General features: G+C 47.3%; 1 protein-coding gene and 1 pseudogene across 4 annotated transcripts in view; one reads left to right on the forward strand and one right to left on the reverse strand.

The window, feature by feature from the left end:
* Window positions 1-453: 453 nt before the first annotated feature.
* On the reverse strand, window positions 454-7,538 carry LOC122230625 (annotated as a pseudogene).
* URB1 (URB1 ribosome biogenesis homolog) overlaps window positions 7,491-21,385 on the forward strand; it is an 84,799-nt gene continuing 70,904 nt past the window's right edge. For all 4 annotated transcript variants that reach the window (XR_006222088.1, XM_042998667.1, XM_042998668.1 and 1 more), the window contains exons 1-6: window positions 7,491-7,678; window positions 10,897-11,036; window positions 11,882-12,033; window positions 13,003-13,135; window positions 18,310-18,406; window positions 20,652-20,737. Coding sequence is in view for 3 of the 4 variants with exons in the window: in XM_042998667.1 (XP_042854601.1) it covers window positions 7,537-7,678; window positions 10,897-11,036; window positions 11,882-12,033; window positions 13,003-13,135; window positions 18,310-18,406; window positions 20,652-20,737 (750 nt within the window). In the remaining variant the exon portion in view is untranslated. The remainder of the gene's footprint in view (window positions 7,679-10,896; window positions 11,037-11,881; window positions 12,034-13,002; window positions 13,136-18,309; window positions 18,407-20,651; window positions 20,738-21,385) is intronic.

The raw sequence follows: 21,385 nt of genomic DNA on the forward strand, positions 1-21,385 counted from the left end.
GGCAGAGGGAGAGAGGGAGAATTTTAAGCAGGCTCCACGCTCAGCACAGAGTTCGACGTGGGGCTTGATCCCACGATTGTGAGATCATGACCTGAGCTGAAATCAAGAGTCTTCCACTTAACCGACTGAGCCACCCAGGTGCCCTCCCCCCAAAAAAATCCATTTTTATTTTGTTCTTATCTAACCACCAATATTTGCTAGTGAGGTATGTGCACCTGTTGGGCATGTCACTAACTCTCCAACCTTGAAATCAGATTGGACACTGCCATCTTTATTTTCTGCCCTATGTTGTTTTTTCTCGGTACTTGCTTTTTATCAAAATTGGGCGCTTCACTGACTGAGCCACGCAGGTACCCCTAGCACCAAATTTAAATGGCTAAGTGGGACAAACAGTTCTGAGACTGTTCTCCCGTCACTGATTAATTTAGGGGTGGTACGTATTCAGGTTTGTATTCATTTAGCCTTCTGAATGTTCTGGGCAGACTTGGTGACCTTGCCAGTTCCGGCAGCCTTCTTGGCCACTGCTTTGATGGCACCCACATCACCGTCTCTCTCATGTCAGGAACAGCAAAATAACGCAAAGGAGGGTAGTCAGAGAAGCTCTCAACACACATGCATTTGTCAGCAATAATATCAACAATGGCTGCATCAACTGATTTCAAGACTTTGGAGCCATCTTCCAGCTTTTTCCCTGAACAGCCATCAATCACCTTCAGCTCAGCACATTCACAAAGTAGTGGGAGCTACGCGACCATCCAGCACAGGTGTGTAGCCAGCACTGATTTGGCCTCGATGGTTCAGGATAGTCACTTGGGTCACACCACCAGCTGCTTAGATTGGTGGGTCATTTTTGCTGTCATCAGTGAGGTTGCCATGATGAACATTTTTGACAGACACGTCCTTGGCATTGAAGTCCCTGTTGTCCCCGGGAAGAGCTCCTGGCAGAGCTTCATGGCACATTTCAACGCACTTGACTTCAGTTGTAATGTTGACTGGAGCAAAGGTGACCGACCACCATCTCAGGTTCGAGAACACCAGACTCCACTAGGTCCACGGGGACAGTACCAGCACCTCCAATTTTGTGGACATCCTGGAGGGGCAGACAAAAGAGCTTGCCAGTTGGATGAGTTGTGGCAGACGCAATACAGAATTTCCGGCAGCGTGGTTCCACGGGCATTGCCATCTTTGGGGGTGACTTTCCACCCCTCGAACCAAGGCATGTTAGCACTTGCCTCCGGCACATTGTCACCATTCCAACCAGAAATTGGCACCGAGGCTACCGTGTCAGGGTTATAGCCAACTTTTTAAATGTAGGTGCTGACTTCCTTAGCGATTTCCACATGCCTCTTCTGGCTGAAGAAATTCACCTTGTTAACACGGACAATTAGTTGCATCACGCCCAGTGTGTAAGCCTGAGGGCACGCTCTCAGATCTGCCCGTTCTTGGAGATACTGCTTCAAATTCACTGACACAGCAACAATCCCACAGTCAGCTCGAGATGTGCCACGATCACGTTTTTGATAAAGTCTCTGTGTCCTGGGACATCAACGCTGGTCACGTAATACTTGTCTCCAGTTTCTGTGGAGAGCTATCAGTGGTAATACCAACTCAGGTTCAGCTTTCAGTTTATCCAAGACCCAGGCACCTTGAAGGGCCTCTTTCCCATCTCAGCAACCTCCTTTTCAATTCTTCAACGATTCTTTGGTTGATCCCACCACATGTGTAGATCAGATGGCCAGTAGTGGTGGACTTGCCTGAATCTACACGTCCAATGATGACCCTGCTGATAGGAATCTTTCCCTTCCCACTTGGCTGAGATTCAGCGGTGGTTTTCACCACACCTCTGTTCTGGTGGCCAACCCGTGACAAAAAAGGGGTGTCATCGTCACCATGCACCAAGTTGCTATATATGCATAGGCATAGGTCTTTGTTTTGGATAAACTTTCTATGTTGGAATATTCTCGATTTACAGAAAAGTTGAAAAGAGAAGGATTCTGTATACTCTCACCCAGTTCCCTCTAATATCTGTATTTTTCACACTTCTACGATACGTTCGATAAAACTAAGAACCCACATGCGTACACTGGTATTAACTAAACTCCCGACTTTATTTGTAGTTCACCAGCTTTTCTCTCAGGGTCTTTTCTCTGTTCCAGATCCAGCCCAGGGTATCACAGTGCCTTTCGTTATCGTATCTCCTGAATCTCATCCGATCTGTGACAATTTCCAAATCTTTCCTTGTTTTGCATGGCTTTGACAGTTTGAAAGAGCACAGGTGATGTATTTTTTAGACTGTCCTTCAATTTAGATTTATTTGACATCTTTCATGTGACAGGGCTGGGTTATGGGTTTGGGGAAAGAGACTGCGAAGGTGATGTCCTTCTCATCATATCACAGCAAGGGGACAAGATAGCAACAGAACTTATCACTGGTGACGTTAGCCTTGATCACGCAGTTAAGGTAGTGTTTACCGTGTTTCTCCACAATAAAGCACCAATTTCCCTCTTTCCTAATCTAATCTTTGGAAGTTACTCAGTACGTCTACACTGGTGGAGGAGGAGGGAGAGTGTGAATTTCCATTTCTTGGAACAGGGAGTATCTACGTATATTATTTGGATTACTTGTATAAGAAAGATTTGTAAGGAAACTTGGTTTGTAAGGAAGATTTTCTCCCCAATTAATTTATTTTTGCAATCATTTTTATATCATTTTATATTATATCATTTTATATCATTTTATATTATATAGACTTACGTATACTTATTTTATACCTTAGGTGATAATCGAATACTATATTCATTATTTAGTCACTCATATTATTTTATTGGGAATTATTTCCGATTGGTTCCTGTGTCCCTCTGACATATTCCCTCTCCCTTGCTATTTTTTTTTTCTCCAGCATTTTGTACTTTATGGTACTACAAGATGCTCTAGGCTTATTTTATGTGTGTTCTGTCCCAACCTTAGAATCAGCCACTTCTCCAAGGAGTCATGGTTCCTTTTATTTGATAATGGTATTAAACCCCAAGTTCCGGGCACTGGGTATGCTAATTACTACCGGCCCCTTCAGTGAACAGAACTAAAAAATATATGCGTATGTACCAACCCAGGTAGAATGCACCCATATACTTATTTCAGTATCTATCCATCTCTGTTTACATTAAGCTAAACATGAGATCATACTGATGTCTCTAACTCTAATCCAGTCCTACAGGGTTCATTCTAGCCCAACCTTCTCGATTATAGGTAACTTTCCTTTCCAGTAGTGGGAAGCGTGGCCCACATCTTCTCCCATCCATTTACTGATTTCCTCAACCCCAGGATACATGAAAAGCAGTTTCAGAGTTGTTAACCCATATCGCCGTAACATGGGTCTGTTTTTGAGTCTATATTCTGTTCCACTGGGCTATTTGTCTAGTCTTCTACCATTCCCTGTAGAATTTGATTATTAAAACTTTGACATATGTCTTCATACATGATAAGGAAGATCTCCTTATTCTTTTTGGCTTAGCCATTCACAGACCTTTATCTTCCCGTACAAAGTCATCATGATTTTTTGAGTTTCCTAATTTTGATTGAAATGGCAATGGCTTTATAGTTTGATTTAGGAAGAGTTGACAAATTTGCAACATGAAGACTTTCTTCTACAAACACAGCATGTCTCTTTATTTAGTCAAATCTTTTACAATGTTCTCCTTAAACATGCTGTGCACTCTTTTTTAGTTTAATTCTGAGATAATTTACTGGTTTCCCCCACTCCCCTTCGTGAATGGTGTCTTGTTTTCTATTACATTTTTAAATTAGCTACTGCTAAAGTAGAGGTGACGATACTGATTTGGTAATTTAACCTCGTATCTGACAACCTTGTGAAACTCTAGTTACTATCTCTGTTGAATATTCTAACTAGATGACAGTTTTATCTCTTTTCATTCTTTCATCTTTTTTGTCTTACGTCATCTCATCACCCAAGATCTTTAGTAATAGACAGTAGCATAAACAGTGGGTATCCCTATCTTTCCTATTGTCCCCCGTCACAATTCAAGTGCGTCTACAGTTTTTCCATTACGCCTGATGATTGCTGCAGGCTTTGGGACATAGAGCCTTTATCAAGTTTTTTCTATTCCTAGTTTTATGTGAATTTAATAAATCATAGATTTTTTCAAAAAATAGATTTCAAAAAAGCCTTTTTTTTTCAAAACAATATGCCTTTTCCCATCTATTGAGATAATAACTTGTTTTTCTGCTTTAATCCATTGATGTGGTTAATGACAGACATGATATTAAACCATCCTTGTATTTCTTTTTTTTTTCAATTAAAAAAAATGTTTATTCATTTTTGAGAGACAGAGAGACAGTGTGAGCAGGGGAGGGGCAGAGAGAGAGAGGGAGACACAGAATCTGAAGCAGACTCCAGGCTCTGAGCTGTCAGCACGGAGCCTGAAGCAGGGCTCGAACCCACAAACCGTGAGATCATGACCTGAGCAGAAGGCAGATGCTTAACTGACTGAGCCACCCAGGTGTCCCTTGTTTTTTTAAGTATAGTGTTGGTTCAGGTTGGCTAATATGTTATTTACACATATGTATGTCCACAAGTGAGATTAGCCCATCATTTTCTCACTTTGTGTTACCCTTAGCTAGTTTTGTATTTAAGTTCTATTAGCCTCAAAAAAGACACTGGGATACTTTCCTTCTCTCTTGTTTTATGGAGCAAACTGAATAAGATAAAGATTATCTGTTTCCTAAAAGATTGGCAGAATTTACCTAAAAATTATCTGTACCTTGAGAAAGGCTTGATTATCATGTCATTTTATTTAATGATTGTTGGTCTATTCAAATTTTCTGGTCCCTTTTGTGCCAGTTTTGGTACGTTTGCTTTTTCTAGAAATGTATCCATTTCTTTCAGTTTTGAAAGTTTTGGGGATAGGTGTTTCTAATATTCTTTATTATTTAAAATCCTGCCAGTTTTGCTTACTTAATCTAAAAAACAAAAACAAATAGCTTTTGGTTTCTGGATATTCTTTAGGTTAGTGTTTGTTTTTTTTAAAATTCTCTTTGTAATTGATTTCTCTCCTCATCTTTGCTTCTTTTCCCTTCTTCTATCTTTGGGTTGTTTCTGTTGTACTTTTTCCAATTCTTCATTTGAACATGTATTATTAGCTCATTTGTTTTCAATTTTTCTTGACTTCTGACAAAAATATTTTAAGCTATAAATTTTCCTCTAAGAACTGTGTCCCGCAGATTTTGCTGTATAAAGTGTTCCTTTTGTTGCATTCCAAATCTTTCATGATTTTCCAGATGGTTTCCAAGGATTACTTAGATTTTTTCTCCCTCCCAGCCTTATGGGATTTAAAAAAAAAAAACACTATCTTCTTATTATCAAGGTTAAATTATTGCTTGGTGGCTAGAGAACATGGTCTGTAAATGTTGATTTTTTAAAAAATTTGTGGGGGCCTCTTTTGTGGCCTAGAACATGGTCAATTTTATGTCTTTCAATGTTATTTCAAAAGAACATATATTCTCTATTCATGGGTATAAAGTTCTATTACTAACTATCAACATGAATATATTGTTGTTACTCAAATTTTCTATATTTTCTAAAATTTCTGTGTAATGAGAAGACGGTAGGTAGACCAGTCTCCATAATACCCCTGAAATTATCATTTGATATTTTATTCTCTAAGTTGGGTGTGGATTTTGCTACATTTTGCTGTTCAAAGAATAGGGCCGTCAGTTCAATAACCTTGTATTTTGAGTGGTCTAGTCTAAGATTCTGGTCATTGACATAACACATGTTTATTGAGAACATGGCTCTTGTACCAGGATCAGTGCAGACTTCCTGAGTGGATTTGGAAGTATATTTTTAAAAATTGAGGGGCACCTGAATGTCTCAGTTGGTTAAGTGTCTGACTCTTGATCTTGACTCAGGTCATGATCTCACCAGTCATGAGATCGACTCCTGCACTGGGCTCTGTGCTGACAGTGCAGAGCTTGCTTGAGATTATCTCTCTCCGTTCTCTCTGCCCCTCCTCCCATTGGCGCCCACTCTCTCTCCAAATAAATAAATAAGTAAACTTTTTAAAAAAGGCAATAAAGGAAAATAGAGGAGGGTGAAAAGAAGGGGAGTGAAAGATGGATAGGAAGAGCCCACATGAAAGGAAAGTATGAGTCATGTGAGGTCTGGGCAGAGTTTCAGAAGAAACAGCAAGTGCAATAGCCCCATAAAGGATACCAGCTTAGAATGTCATGGGGGCAGTGGTGTTTATCTTTAACAGAGCAGAGTGTTCTTCGGGACAAATAAAGCCCTTTCTCTCCATGAAGTCCTTTAATATAGAAAGCCATGTCCCTACTTGGAAGTTTACTACTTGAAAGTTTGGTAAGCCTGATACATGAACGAGTGGGGTTAGGGATCTGGCATCAGTGACTCATGGCACTAGGCTGACTGAGTCTGAAGCATCCATCCACACACTTCTGAGCCACTTTAAGTTTTTACTTACTCATTTAAACCTCTACTTTACTGCAAAGCGTTTAATTCGGCTCTCAAGTCATTGACATCTTGCAAGAACGCAGAACTTTTTGTCCCCCGTCAAAGCAGTTTTTCATACACAATGTATCACTTTCTCAGCTCAGGACAGCCCCAAAGATTAGGTAGGGCTGGCTCTGCTGGCTCCATTTCAAGGACGGGAACTTGGATGTGGAAGCCGCTGCACTGTTCACGAAGGGTTTTCACAGAAGTTACGTCTCTCCTCGCACCTGCTTGGCCAGAAGGGCTCACGTCCTCCCATTAGTTTGGGGAAGTCTGGGATGGAAGCCAGTGTGGGGCGACATCCCACCAGACAAGTCTGGTTCGGGCTGTGAGACAAGGTGCGGTCAGAGTTAAGGGCACCTGCACGACCCTCGGCCCAGGTGCCAGAGGAAGACCTCCCGCTCAAGCCCGCCTGGCATTTAGCCAGGGGCGTCCACCCTCCCGGCCAACCCGAAGGCCGTTAAATAGGGAAAGCATCGAAGCCCGTTGTTTGACAAGAGAGTTCTTCTACCGGCAGGGTCAGGGCGCCCCAGGTCGAGAACTGATCGGACTGTGCGGCCGCTTAGCACCGGAGCTCGTGCCCCCAGGGAATGGAGAACCCGAGGGCTCCACCCGCCAAGACCCTCGAGAGAGCCGCTGGGGGCAGGAGGGCTCCTCCTCATTGTGGCAGGGCGGTGTCGGTTCGTCCTAAGTAGCGAGCGAGCCAGCGTGAACAACAGAAACAGGAGAAACCTTGGGGTTCAGCGCCTGCAGCACCTCCCCGAACCGGGTCTAGCTTCCCGGCCGCCCGCCCTGGTTCAGGCCCCGCCCCGCCACAGGCCACGCCCCTCCCGCCGGCCCCGTCGCGCAGGCCCGCCCCGACCTCCCACTGAGGCCCCGCCCCTTCCGCCGGTCCCGCCCCTTCCTGCGCACGTGTGGGCACCTGGCACGCCGAGGTTGTACTCCGCTGTCCGCGCGGCCTCTTGTCGGGTTTCCTGGTGTGTAGATCCCGGCGCGCCCCTCCCCTCTCGGCCATGGGGGTTCCCAAGAGGAAGGCCGCGGGCGGCCAGGACAGCACGGCTCTCCGCGCGGGCGCAGCCAAGCGGGCCCGCTCCGAAGAGCTCACGGGCGTGCGCTTCAAGGCTGAGCTGCGGGGTCCGCAGGGCGCGGAGCCGGGTGAGTGCGGGGCTGGCCGGGGCGGGGAGCGCGTGCGGGCGAGGCGGGTCGCGGCCGCGTGCCAGGCTCAGCCCTCCTCTGTGCACTGTTCGGTCCCGGAGTCTCAGAGCCGGGCCTTCCGGTTTGCAGACGGGAAACCGTGGCCCCGGTGCTCGGGCGTCCAGGGTCCCGGGCGGCCGGGGCCGCTGTAGGGCCGCGCGCTGCACTGTCTTGCCCTGGGCTGTCAGCTGGTGGAATCCGCCTTGCTCGGTCGTGACAGTTCTACGCGACTGCACGCCTCCTTTGGCCGGGCGGCATTCCTTAGCAACCTCTAAAACCTCTATTGCAATTGTCAGAGAAGCATATATGTATACTTGCCGAGTCCCAACTGTGAGTCAGCTCGGGGCCATTCATTGAGACAGTTTGCTGGTTCTGTGGCCGTCAGCGCTATTTTCAAGAGCTTTGAGCCCCCAACACTCACGCTGATCCGATGACATGTAATAAACTACCGCATGAAGCGTCCCAGGGACTGGTCAGTTGACCAATATGGAACTGGTCTAGTCACTGGACTAGTGACCAATACGGAACAGATTCTGTAATTTCACTTTCTGAAAAGTGTGATCACGCTTCACAACCTCTTGTAATCCATTGGAAAAGTATGTAGGTTAGGAGGAAAAAAATGCAATTGAATTTTTTAAAGAAATTTAAGGTGTTTATTTATTTTTGAGGGACAGAGAAACAGTGTGAGCAGGGGAGAGGCAGAAAGAGAGGAAGGCACAGAATCTGAAACAGGCTCCAGGCTCCGAGCTGTCAGCACAGAGCCCATCTTGGAGCTCAAACCCACTAACTGTGAGATCATGACCTGAGCCGGAGTCGGCCGCTTAAGTGACTGAGCCACTCCTGAGCCACCCAGGAGCCCCAACAATTGAATATGCTAGTATGTGAGAGCACTGGTAGTGTGTCAAAATAGAAGTGACAGCATTTCTCCCTGGTTAAAGAGATTATTAAGTTGATGGCCGGGATAGCCCCACTTAACAATTTGTCCTCCCATAAATTGTGTTTTTAAACATTTGATGCCTGCAACTGCCAGCCAGTGCTTTGAAGATGATACCTGCTTTAGCTCAGAGTGCTACATTTCAGTCATTCGTTCATTTCTGCGTTATTTACTAGGGGCTGTGATGTGCTAGAGATACAATGGTGAGTAAAAAATCAGACCTGGGCCTTGCCATTCTGGAGCACATGAATAGTGAGGTGGAGAAGGCAGGTGTCAATCAATATAATTACATATGAAGAGTTCCAAGTACCGGTCCTCCAAAGGAGGGGTACATAGGGCCTTCAGTCCTCAGACCTAATCTGGGGGCTCAAAGAGGTCTCCCCAGAGGGAGTGGCTTTTCAGCGGAGTTGTAGGTTGGGGTAGGAACAGGGACAGGAACCATTCTGGCAGAAGAAAGAGCATGCTTAGTTATTTGAAAGATTGTATTCATGTACGTGTTCACGGTTTTGCTCAGGCAGCTCCATGGCATTCAGGTGCTGCAGTTGAACAGGTCTCAGAAGGAAACTCGGGTTAGGGGCGCCTGGGTGGCTCAGGTGGTTAAGTGGCTGACTTCAGCTCAGGTCACGATCTCGCGGTCCGTGAGTTCGAGCCCCGCGTCGAGCTCTGGGCTGATGGCTCAGAGCCTGGAGCCTGCTTCCGATTCTGTGTCTCCCTCTCTCTCTGCCCCTCCCCCGTTCATGCTCTGTCTCTGTCTCAAAAATAAATAAAACGTTAAAAAAAAAAATTTAAAAGAAACTCGGGTTGACGGGCAGTGGGTACAGATGAGGTAGTTGGAAGATGCGGCGAAGCTGAAGTCAGTGGGTGAAAGTGTGAATCCGTTGTATGAGATTGTGTTGAATTTGTGTTTGAATCTGGTCTCTCTCTTGGATTCTGTCTCCCTTTTGATGTGTTCTCATAGCTTCCTGTGACGCGATCTCCTGACAGATCAGAGAAGTAGAATTGACAGATGTTGGGGGTTTTGATTTCATCCAGGCATTAGGAAAGGTTTTTTGTTGTTATTTTTGGGTTGTCTTTTTACGTAGCTTTATTGACACACGATTGACATAACTGATGTAAGTTTAAGATGTACGATGACAGGTGCCTGGGTGGCTCAGTCAGTTAAACATCCCACTCGTGGTTTTGGCTCAAGTCATGACCTCACGGTTCGTGAAATTGAGCCTGTGTCGGGCTCTGCGCTGACAGCGTGGAGCCTGCTTGGGATTCTCTCTCCCCCTCTTTATCTGCTCCTCCATCGCACGTGCTCTCTCCTTCTCTCTCAAAATAGAAAAACTTAAAAAGATGTACAGTGAGATGATGACACACATATACTGTGAAATGATTACCACAGTAAGCTTCAAGTATATACTACAGTACTGTTAATTACAGTCACCATGCTGTACATTAGATCCCCAGAACTTACTCATCTTACTCATTATTTTTTTTCTTTTAAGTAAACTCTGGCCGCAATGTGGGGCTCAGACTCTCCACCCCCAGATCAAGGGTTGCATGCTCTACCTCCTGAGCCAGCCGGGTGCCCCAGAATGTACTCATCTTTATAGCTGAAAGTTTGTACCCTTTGACTGACATCTCCCCATTTCTCCAACCCCCCCCCCCAATCCCTGCCCACCATTCTGCTCTCTGTTTGTATGAGTTTGGCTCTTTTAGGTTCCACCTATAAGTAGAACATACAGCGTTTGTCTTTCTCTGACTCACTTCACTCTGTGCCCTCAAAGGTCCATACGTGTTGCAAAAGGCAGAGTTCCTTCTCTCTTCTGGCTGAATAATAGTTCCTTGTATATACACTTAGCTACAGATCAGCTGCGCCACATTTTCTTTATCCGTTCTCTGATTTTACCCCCTTCATGGAGGTGAGTGTACAGCTTCGGGGTTAGATTGGTCTAGACCCAGAGGGTGCCCAGGAGTGGATCGATGTCAGCGGTGGGGAGGATCCCTGCCCCTAGAAGGCTTGGCTCTAAAGCTCTTCCTTTGAAAGTTGTTCCCCTTTACCTCGGTGGAGATAGAGAAAAGGCCATGTCAGAACTCTGGATGGCCCCGTCTCCGCATTGCTGCCGTGTTCTCCCTCCGGGTGAGCGGCACCTCCAGCCGCCTGGATGCTTATGCTGGAAATCTGCCTCTCGCAGCGGCGGCTGTGATTGTTGCTAAGGAGACCGTCCCTGTTAACGTTTGAACATTACTCTTATTTCAGCCTTGGAAGCATTTGTCGCTGCTGCCAAGAAGCTACCGAGGGAAGACGTGTATGATGTTGTGGAAGGGTACATAAAGATTTCGGTTGAATGTGCAGAGATTTTCCAGCTCCTGAGCGGGGAGAAGCGGCCGGAAAGTGAAGTATGTCATTCCTCACCTGGCTTGCTGAAGAGAAGACAAAGTTTACGCCACTATGGTGTTGAGCTTGATGGAGAGAAATGTGGTAGAAATTTCCAGAACATTATCACCTTCCTATAGAAGACTATGTTTTGTTCCTGTGTCATAGGAATACATCCAATTTTGCATCATGACTTTTTAAAGCATGTTAATGGAAAGTGCTAACTTCATGTTAGTGAGTGATACCAGAGGGAAGGACCATAGACCCTTAATCGCAATGCACTTGGTTTTGCCATGGTTTGTTTTTAAGCAATCTCTGCACCCAACCTGGGGCTCAGACTTGTGACCCCAAGATCAAGAGTCGCGTGCTCCACCAACTGAGCCAGCCAGGCGCCCCCTTGACATGGTTGGTTTGTTCTGACAAAAGGGAAATAGGTAGAAGCCGCATGTCATAATTGCACACACATATTGAGTCGAGACTTCTGATTCCAGAGAGGTTCAGAATTCGGGATATTTATGAACCTGTTGAAATCTCAGGGTTATTGCTGTAAGACTGTCGACCTGAATATCCCCAGAGCAGGGAGGTCCAGTCATGAGTAGAGATCACTCTTTTCATTTCATTTTGTGTAATTATAAGCCGGGAAGAGTTCTCCACTTAGCTGGACCGTGGGAGCAGGACTAATTCCAGAGCTGAGGGTCTGCCGAGCAGCCTGTGAAGCTGTCACCTTCCTGCCTTTGGCTCAGGACCCTGAGCAGGCCCGTCCTGCACGTTGAAGGTTTTAAATGACTGGCTAGGACAGGAGGAGCGTATGTATAGAGGAAAACAAGAAATGAGCTGATTCATAAGCATTTTAATTCTGTCTTTGCAGACGCTATTAATATTTCAAGTTTTTGAGGCCATACTATTGCGGACAGCGAGCGACCTTTCCCATTTTCATGTTGTGGGAACCAATATCGTGAAAAAGCTGCTGAACAGCCACATGAAGCTCATCTGTGAGTCCCTGTATGCCTCAGGCTACAGGTAAGTTGCCCGCTGTTATGTGACAAGACCAGCCGTGGGCTCGGTCTGCGTTCAGCTCTCTGGGAGTGCTCTTGACCTTTCCTTCCCTCGGAAAGCTCTGGCTCTGCCTCTCCTTCCCCTGGGGCCAGCCCCTCATGCCGTAGACTCCTACCACTCATCCTTGTCACGCCGGTGCTGCTGTTCTTTTTGCTGTTATGGGAATACTCTGGACATTCTTTATGTTTCCTGCCCTTCTGCCCTAGCAGCTCTTTGTGGTCACCGCAGTCTCCCTCCCTCTCTCTTTCAGGACCCTGTGGTCCAGAAGTGTCATCTCAGGGAGGCCTTGCTCCACTGTCCTCCATTTACTGTCACTTTCTGTCCTTTTAGCTGGCAGGCAGAAGTATCCATTTGCAGGTCTATTCGTGCAGCCAGACATTTGACGTAACATTCTAGGTCCGTCTGTTGACTGTCCACTTCCCTTTGCTGGAATGCAAGGTGCGTGTAGGCGGGTGCCTTGAGTGTCGTATGAGATGCTGTCTTCCAGCACCTCGAACGGGGCCTGGGGTGTGGTAGGCATGCAGTCAACCACGGGTTTTGGGGGGCAGGGGAACCGAAAGGCAGCTGAGAGCTTGCTTTTGGAGACACCCTCTCCGAAGACGTCTTCTGTGCCCTCGGTGGCGGGGATGAGCCGCGGGTCTCCCAGTTATGTGATGAGTTAGTGGGGAGAGACCTTGCCATCTTCTTTGTGTCTCACATTTTGTATTCTTGCATCCTCTTCAGACTCTGTTTTTAAGCTTTATTTGGAGATTGTGAAGTTTTGGTTTTGGGTTTTTTTGTTTTTGTTTTTGTTTTTTTAAGCATGCCTACTCATCTGTTTCCTTCCTTTTTCTGATTTGGGGACAGCAGACCGCACAGCCCAGAGTGCACTTGGCTTTGCAGTGACGTGGCTTTGTGCTTCTGCTCTTCCTCACGTGCCTGATGTTCCCACAGGATGGCTCGAGCCTGTCTCAACCTGATGGCCGCCATGGTGACCCAGGGTCCTGAGGCCGCCAGGGACGTCTGCAGCCATTTTGATTTGAATAAAAAGACCTTGTACACCCTGGCGACCAAGAGGGATTCAAAGGTGAGGAGCTCCCAGCGTCTTGTACCTCCCGTGTGTGTCCTTGCTCTCTGGAGGGCCATAGCAGTTTGTTTCTTGTCCTTTCTTCGACCTTGGTCTTCATGTGGGCGGAGTAGAAGGCCTGTATGTGCGGCAGAGCCTGGATGACAGGGACATCTGAGGACGGCTTCTCTGGGGGCTCAGCATCGCCGTGCCCTCCTGGCTCGTGAGGATGACATAGCTCGTGAGCGTCTTCACAGAGTAGACGGAATAACCTCCCACGTACCTCGTGGGGTGTCCCGGTCCTGATCCTATTCTGTCCATTTTGGAGAAAACCCTTGGAAGTTTCAACTAGGAAGTGGCATCATCAAGGAAGATACTTACGGCTTTTTAATGTTTCTTGTGCCTCCTGTTTGTACGTCTTATAAGGAGTAGGTGCTGGACTGTGCCAAAGAGAATGGAAGGGTGAATGGTTTTCAGGAGAGTTTTTTTTTTTTGTTTTTTTTTTTTTAAATGTTTATTTAGTTTTGAGAGAGAGGGAGACAGAGGAACTGAAGCGGGCTCTGTGCTGACAGCAGTGGGCCCAACGTGGGGCTCGAACTCACAATCCATGAGGTCATGGCCTGAGCCGAAGTCGGACATGCCCCTCAGGAGAGCTGTGTTTTTTAAAAAAAAAAAAAAAAAAAAAAAGTTCCCAGGCACCTGGGTGGCTCAGTCGGTTAACCGTCTGACTTCAGCTCAGGTTGCGATCTCACAGTTTGTGAGTTCGAGTCCCACGTCGGGCTCTGTGCTGACAGCTCGGAGCCTGGTACCTGCCTCGGATTCTGTGTCTCCCTCTCTCTCTGCCCCTCCCCCGCTCACATTCTGTCTGTCTGTCTCTCTCATAAACATGAAAAAAAAATAAGAGTTCCCTGGTGGCCCTAGAAGTTTCACTTGGGTTGAGAGAGGTTCTTGAGGAGAAAGCACAAGTTTGAGGACTCAGAAGCTGGAAAGAGTTGTGTGAGCCCTCCCTGCTGGCACGGCTGTGCCATCGACAGCTGGGGCTCCGTTCTCCACACCCCCATCCCGAGCACAGACGGCAGACCGACGGTCAGCAACCTGTCTGCCCAGGTGGAGGGCTACGTGAGCGTGATTTACTTCCGCACCTCGTTCTCTAACTCTTCAGGGATTCGGAGTTTCCGCACCTCCAGGTAATAGACTGAAGGTTAATCATAGTAACACCAAGTAACTTGTATGGCTTGGTGAGGTTGGGCCCCGTGTTGAGGGTTTTCCTGGAATTACAAACAAGGTGTTCCCTGAGGGAAAAAAAAAAAAATCCCGGGTCTTAGTGTCTCGCGGATTCTCTTTTTTTAGTACCGTGAATTATTCACATACTCTGTGTCAACAAATTCCGTTCATTGAGTGATGGCTCCCGACATTTAAATGCATCTCTAAAAAGAATCTGCGTGCCGTTTGCACATTAGGGCAGATGTCATGCTTCTTTGGTCTTACCTGGCAGTCAGCCTGTCAGTAATTACCCATCAGATTCCCTCCCTGCTTCCACTCCCTCTCTCTTGACCTCAACTAGCTCAGCCTCCTAAGTAAAATATGTCAGTGCCCAGACCACCCACCAAGACACGACTGGGGCGTCCCTGCCTGAACCCCGGCTGTAGGCCGCGCCCGCTTCACCTCGGGGTCTCGGCAACTTATTTTACGTTTCCTCGGTCTGTAAAATGAGAATTATCGTTAAGATGGGAGTGTTTTTACTTTGTGGCATACCTTAAATGTTTTGTTTTAGGAAATGGTTTTAGACGTTAATTTTTTTTTCCCCATATAGGGATGTCAGGGACATTAAAAAAGAGAGCAGCACAGAGAATCCCCACCTACCTGTCCTCCAGCTGCAGGCGCTGCCCCCTCTCCCACATGTTTGGTTGTTTCGGGACGGTCTAGTGCCGCAAATCCCACCCGGGAACCGCATTTCCCTGTAAAAATTTCAGCGTGTACCTTTAACAAAAAATGAGCTTTTAAAAAAAAAAAAAACCACACTACCATCACCACACCTAATACTGCTCACAATTCTTAGTATCAGTGAATGCCCAGTTCGGTCTCCGTTTTTCCCACTGTCTCAGAAATGTCTTTACGCTTTGTGATTCAGATCAGGATCCAGACAAGGGCCACCCATTGTGTTTGGTGGGTATGTTTCTTAAATTTCTTCCCTGGCTTTGAGTTTTCTCAAAGCCCCGCCCCCCAACCTTTTTCTCATGCCCTTCGGTTATTGAAGAAGCTGATAGATCTACAGATCTATTTTTTCTTAATGGGTGTGTTTTAGCATCTTGGAGGGAATTCTTAAAGCTTTGTGAAGAGAGTTATTTTTCATCCAGCCAAAGAAAGCACTGTTCAAATCCTTTGCCAGAGAGCAGTTTTACCAAATATGTTTTGGTCTATTTTAGACAGCGTTTTGCGGAACGAGCCGTAAAGAGCCCAGGATGCTTTCTTCCTAGGATAATAACGCTGTGAAGTCAGAGAGTAGGAATGGGGCATGTGGCCCTCTTGCCTCCGATGGAGCTTGCTGGGACGGAGGGCAATGGCCCAGGGGACAGTGAGGGGCTGTCTGGTCGGGGGCGTGAGCGGGAGGCAGGGCAGTGGCTGCTTGGAGGGGGTGTGCGCTGTGTCTAGGGTGATCTTGGTGTGTTCACAGTCAGGGGTCTGAAATTGGGGGCTGGCTGGGATATGCGAGATGGAGGCCAGGAGGTGAGGACCCACTTCCATATCAGTTCGAAATTCATTGCTGGGGGGACCCTTGAGGGGATCTAGTCCAGCTGCTGTGTACAAGCAGGATGGAAGGACCCAGAGTGGCACATAACTGCAACCGACCTTCCAGGGCCCTGACTCCCAGTACTTAAGTGGGCATCCCCCCCCACCCCCCCACCCCCCAAACTTGTAGAACCTTTCCAGCCAGCCAGCTAGCGGCACGTAGCTGCTAAAACTTACCAGGCAAGTTTTGGCATCTCACCGGCATTCTTGCGGAACACGAGACACACGTGGGTCGAGATAACAAGTTAACTGTGCTTGAGTTAGTTGATGTGTTTCTTTCAACGAGGCATCTAGATAATTCGGGAGCGGTGGCTCCTTTAAGCTTCCTGAGGACAGGGACGGTATCTTAGTCGTCTTTGAGTGGTCTCTCAGCCCGAGATTATGGCGTCTTGAATATAACTGCTGTTTGCACACCACTGAATTGTTGTGTTTTGAAGGCACTAAAGCATTGCAGGTACGCTGAGGAAAAGCAGCTCACTTTCAAGACCTTAGTGACCGTGGTACCCAAACTCTGTCTTGTGAGGAGGCCCACAGAGTCGTCCCCGGAATGGGGAGCATAGTTTTGAGCGCTTAGTGTATTTGGAATAAACCGGGATCGGCCTGAGAGGGTCTTGCTGAAATGCCGTGGGGCATGGATGGAAGTGGAGACCCAGTGAGGACAGCGAATGTGCAAGGCCTCCGTCTGGATGTTGCAGGGTAGGGGTCTGATGGCCTTTCTTTTCTCCCCAAGAAACAGACACCCGACACAACAAGACAGAATTAATTCAGTTCTCATGTAGAGGCCTAGGTGGTTCCAAGTGCGATCCTTGCAGATTGAGAAAAAGCAAGATGAAAATGCCGTGGCAGCTCGGAGAAGAAAGCACTTGTCCAGTCAGACGTAAAGTCGGGCACGAGGCAGTATGTTTGTACAATTATTTCCTGTTTTCCAGTTCCAGTACGTACTCACTTAGTAGCTGCATGTCCTTGAGTGAGTTTTTAAAGCCTGTTTCTTCATCTGTAAAATGGGTGTAGAAGGCGTCTCCACCTCAAGTTGTTCAGAGGAGTAAATGGAGTAACAGATGTGCAGCCTTTGACTTAGTGTCTGGTGTAGTGAGTGCTCAGTAAATGACACTGGCCTCTTCCTCCTCCTCCTCCTCCTCCTCCTCCTCCTCCTCCTCCTCCTCCTCCTCCTCCTCCTCCTCACCACCACCACCACCACCACCACCACCACCACCACCACCACCACCCTGCCACTACTAAACGGAATGGAACCATCTGGAAGGCGGACTTCTTAATCTTTGCGGGCATTCAGGGAACTAATTCTCCGTGGCATTAACTTATTTCCTGGCAACCAATTAGGGTACCTTTGGGATAACTCAAGTAGGGAGGAGGTGACAGTTGAAGCAGTGGAGGATCCCAGCGTATGAGCTGCTGCTGGTACAGCCGGTGAGCGATCCGCATGACTACTGGCGTGTGAACCCGATGAGGAGACACGCGTGTGTCTTAAAATTACCGGGAGGGAAAGCTGATCAGATGGCCCCCGCGACTTCCCCTGAAGTGTTGGCTACTGGTCATGGCCTGTGGGCCTCCTCGGGGACGCCCTCTGTCTTGGGTCGCGGCAGAATAGTGCAGATGTCAGTCCCAGGGAGGCCACGCAGGGTTGGTAACAGGGCAGCGTCTGGGCCGTGGTGTCTGGTGTGAATTTATAATACCTGATAAAACCCAGACAGCACCTCATTGGTGTCGGCAGAAGCAGAACCAGTCTTTCCATTGGCTCTGGATTTTCAAAAATGCGTATATTATTTCATTGGCAAGTGAAGTAGATGGTGTCTGGACAGGCTGGGAATCTCCTGCTCCATACCAAAGTGGTCCAGACACCCAAAATGTTTACGTTATGACCGGGAAGGGGACTCAGCCAAACTTTACCCATGCTTCTCTCTTTTTTTTTTTTTTTTTGATTTTTTTTATTAAAAAAGATTTTTTTTTTTTTGATCTTTATTTTTTGAGAGAGAGACAGCGTGTGAGCTGGGGAGGAGCAGAGAGAGATGGGAGACGCAGAATTCGAAGCAGGCTCCAGGCTCTAAGCTGTCAGCACAGAGCCTGACGTGGGGCTCGAACTCACAACCTGTGAGATCACGACCTGAGCTGAAATCAGACGCTTAACCGACTGAGCCACCCAGGTGCCCCTACCCATTCTTTTCTGTTTACAAACAGCTTGAAAGACAAGGAAAAGTAGAGCAGAAGATTGAGGGAGAAGAGCAGAGAAAAGGTTCCATGTTCCCATAGAGACATGACCATTGTTTTAGACTTTGAGCCTTCTGACGGCACAAGCCCCAAGGCCTCTGTGCCATTGGGACGGGAGGGGCGTGCGTGCCGCCAAGTCCCTGCTTCCTGCACATGACACGTGGTCTCCTTCGCCCCCCCAGGGTGTGCACGACGTCCGGCTGGCCTACATTCAGTTCGCCCTCTCCTTTCTGATCGCCGGCGATGACAGCACGATAGCACAGGTGCTGGAGTTGAAAGGTAGGTGCACCTCTTTGTCTCGTAGCAAAGCCTGGTGGCGATTGTGTTTTGGAAAATCTGCCGCAAAACATTTTTCCAGGTTGAACAGTCGCAACCTTTACGGCCGCAGCACACACTAGAATGTTGGACGCGTGTGCGGCGAAGCCGTGGTCGGTGCGGTTTTGATGTCGCTCGTGAGCACCGACAGAGGCATTCCTGTCAGGCTACCTGGAATGCTGGGCGACGTGCTGACAAAGGAGAGATGCAAACTTGAGACTCGCGTACGAACAAAGGAGGCTCTGTGGCTCCAGAACATGCACAGATACGTAGCCCTGGCTGCCCGGCCCTCCTTAGTAATTGACTTCGGAAAACTAAAGTTTAGTTACTTCGGTGGCCTTGCTGAGTGTTACCAGAATATCGGTAATGGAGCTTCAGAGAAGTCTAGCTGGACCACCTTCTGGTGGCTGTGGCCCGAGAGCCTGTTCGGGCCGCTTGCTCCTCATCGAGAGATTCAGTAAGACGGAGAACGATGGCACTAGAAGGAAGGCACTTCGCACGTAGCAGGTGTTCGGTGTGATACCAGGCTCTGTGCGCAGGTTCCACGTCCTTGCCAGAGCTCTGGGAGTCGGAGGAACAGCACGGTGCCTGTGGCCCGGGTGGCCGGGTCTCCAGTCCTTCTCTCACCTCCCCCAGGGTGGGAGCCTTAGAGCTGTCTCCGGACGACTGCCAGCGACCGTTTAAGAACAGGGTGGTGGGTGCCGGTCACTCCATACGGTGTCAGCCCTGGTCCACGCAGGTAGCCCCACGCAGGTAGCCCCATTGCCGGGGGAGGCGGTGCCACGGAGGAGACGCCTTCGTTGCACGGTGCAGCAGACAGGCCTTAACCGCTTGTGGCCGCTCCTGTGTGAGGTCTGCTGCTGCTGCTCCCAGGGCTAGGGTTTTTCCGAATTCCCGTGGTCGTCTGCGCCGTCCGGCCTTTATTAAAGGACGGCGGTTTGGGGTTACTTATGTGCGCTGCTGATGGGGCAGGGTTGTACTTCAGTTAATGTTTTTGCAGGGCACTTTGCAAAACTTGAAAAACGCGTCGAAACTTTAAAAATGTGTGATCCAGCAGCCATTCCACGTCTAGCCATTTATCCTAAGGGTAGAATTAAGGATGTGAGTAGAGGTTTTCTTAGTGGATAATTTTTTCACGTTCGCTGAAAATTGGACTCCTCCTAACTGTTGACCGTCAAGGGATTGATTGCACAAACAGGACTAATCGTAAGGTGGAACGCAGCTGTTAGAAATGACGTAGAAATATGCTTCCCGATGTCAGCCTTTTAAACAACATATGATGGGGTGTAGACTCAGTTATAAAACTCGAGTACCCCATTTTACTGAAAGATACATTTAACGGGATATGGATATATCAGAAGGTTAGCGGTTAACTAGTTACCTCTGGGTAGTGGAATTATGTTTGCTTTCAAATTTCATCCTTTTGGTTTGTTTGGTATTTTCTGATTTTTCTTCTTTTGAGAATGAATTTCCTTTGTAGAAAATATGTGTGTGCCCTTCGAGCACCTCTGGAGCAAGCAAAATTCTAATCGCTTTGATGTTTCTGCCCAGTGTCACCATTACGTTAGTCATGATACGGCATCGAGCTGTGGTAGCTGATTCCTTGGAGATCAAAAGCATGAAAAGAAAGCAGACAAACACATCATCCCGAATTCTACCACAGTCAATAAAATGATTTAAAATATAAATCTGGGGGCGCCTGGGTGGCTCAGTCGGTTGAGTGTCCAACTCTTGATTTCGTCTCCGTTGAAGACGGATCGAGTTCTACATCTGGCTCCGTGCTGAGCATGGGGTCTGCTTAAGATTCTCTTCCCCTCATTCCCTCTGCCCCTCTCCCTGCTAGCCCTCTCAACAAAAAAACATATATAGATAAAGATATAGGTATCAGCAAATCTAAGCAAAGAGAGAAATTCAGCAAAATTGTACGTACATTCTCTGTCAAATAGTCAATATGAAGAACAGTAAAACAGAACTACTGAACCTCTTTAATGGCTCTGTCATTGTTTTACCTTTAGATATTGATTTCCCATGTCATGAAGTGGTTTATTCCTACTGTGAACATGTATAATCGAAAAGGACAAAACCTTCAGAAAATAAAGGGAGCGAATGGCATTGTTTGCCGTGCCACTTTATGAAGTAATTTGTTCTCTCATCTGCTCTCGTGTTCAAAATATTTTTGAGTTTAATGCTTTGAACCTTTTCCTTTCAGAATTTATTCCTTGCATTTTTAGCTCGGGCATAAAGGAAGACAAGATTTCCACCGTCAATATTTTGTTGTCCACGCTGAAAACAAAGGTACGTGTTTGGTACTCAGTGTTGTTCTGCGGTTTGTCTTCCCCAGGGTGTGACAGGACCCTAGAGCCACAATGTCTTAGGGCACACAGGCTGGGGGATGGCAAACTGTTCCTTCGGGCTGCAGTTTTGTCACCCCAGGAGACATGCTGTTGCTTGCCCTTTCACGGGAAGCCACAGGGATAATTGGGAGCTGTAAGTTATGGCTGTTTTCATTTACACACCCGGCAAAATGTGACTATGTATCGCCTTATATATTCTGCCTTTTACAAGCATCTTGTAGAAACTTTAAAACTGGCTGAACGAATCACTGACTTTAATACAGAAGCAACTTAAATGCTCAGTTAGAAAAACTCTACGACTCTGCCAACACAAAAAGTCGTTAAAAGCCATGAACTGGCAATCCATATAAAAATGGCTGATTAGCATAGTATTTAAAACTGTGGTTCTCAGCTGGGGGTGGTTTTGCCCCCTCCACTGTAGACATTTGGCAGTGTTGGAAACGTTTCTGGTTGTCATAACCGGGGAAGTAACAACTGGCACCCAGTGGGTAGAGACCAGGCCCAGCGTCCTGCCCGCACAGGTCCGTCCCCTGCAGCAGTTATTTGGGCCAGAATGTCAGGGTGCTGAGAAGCCCTGATTTAAAGTAAC

The sequence above is a fragment of the Panthera tigris genome, chromosome C2 (assembly GCF_018350195.1).
Source record: "Panthera tigris isolate Pti1 chromosome C2, P.tigris_Pti1_mat1.1, whole genome shotgun sequence".
Classification (NCBI taxonomy): domain Eukaryota; kingdom Metazoa; phylum Chordata; class Mammalia; order Carnivora; family Felidae; genus Panthera; species Panthera tigris.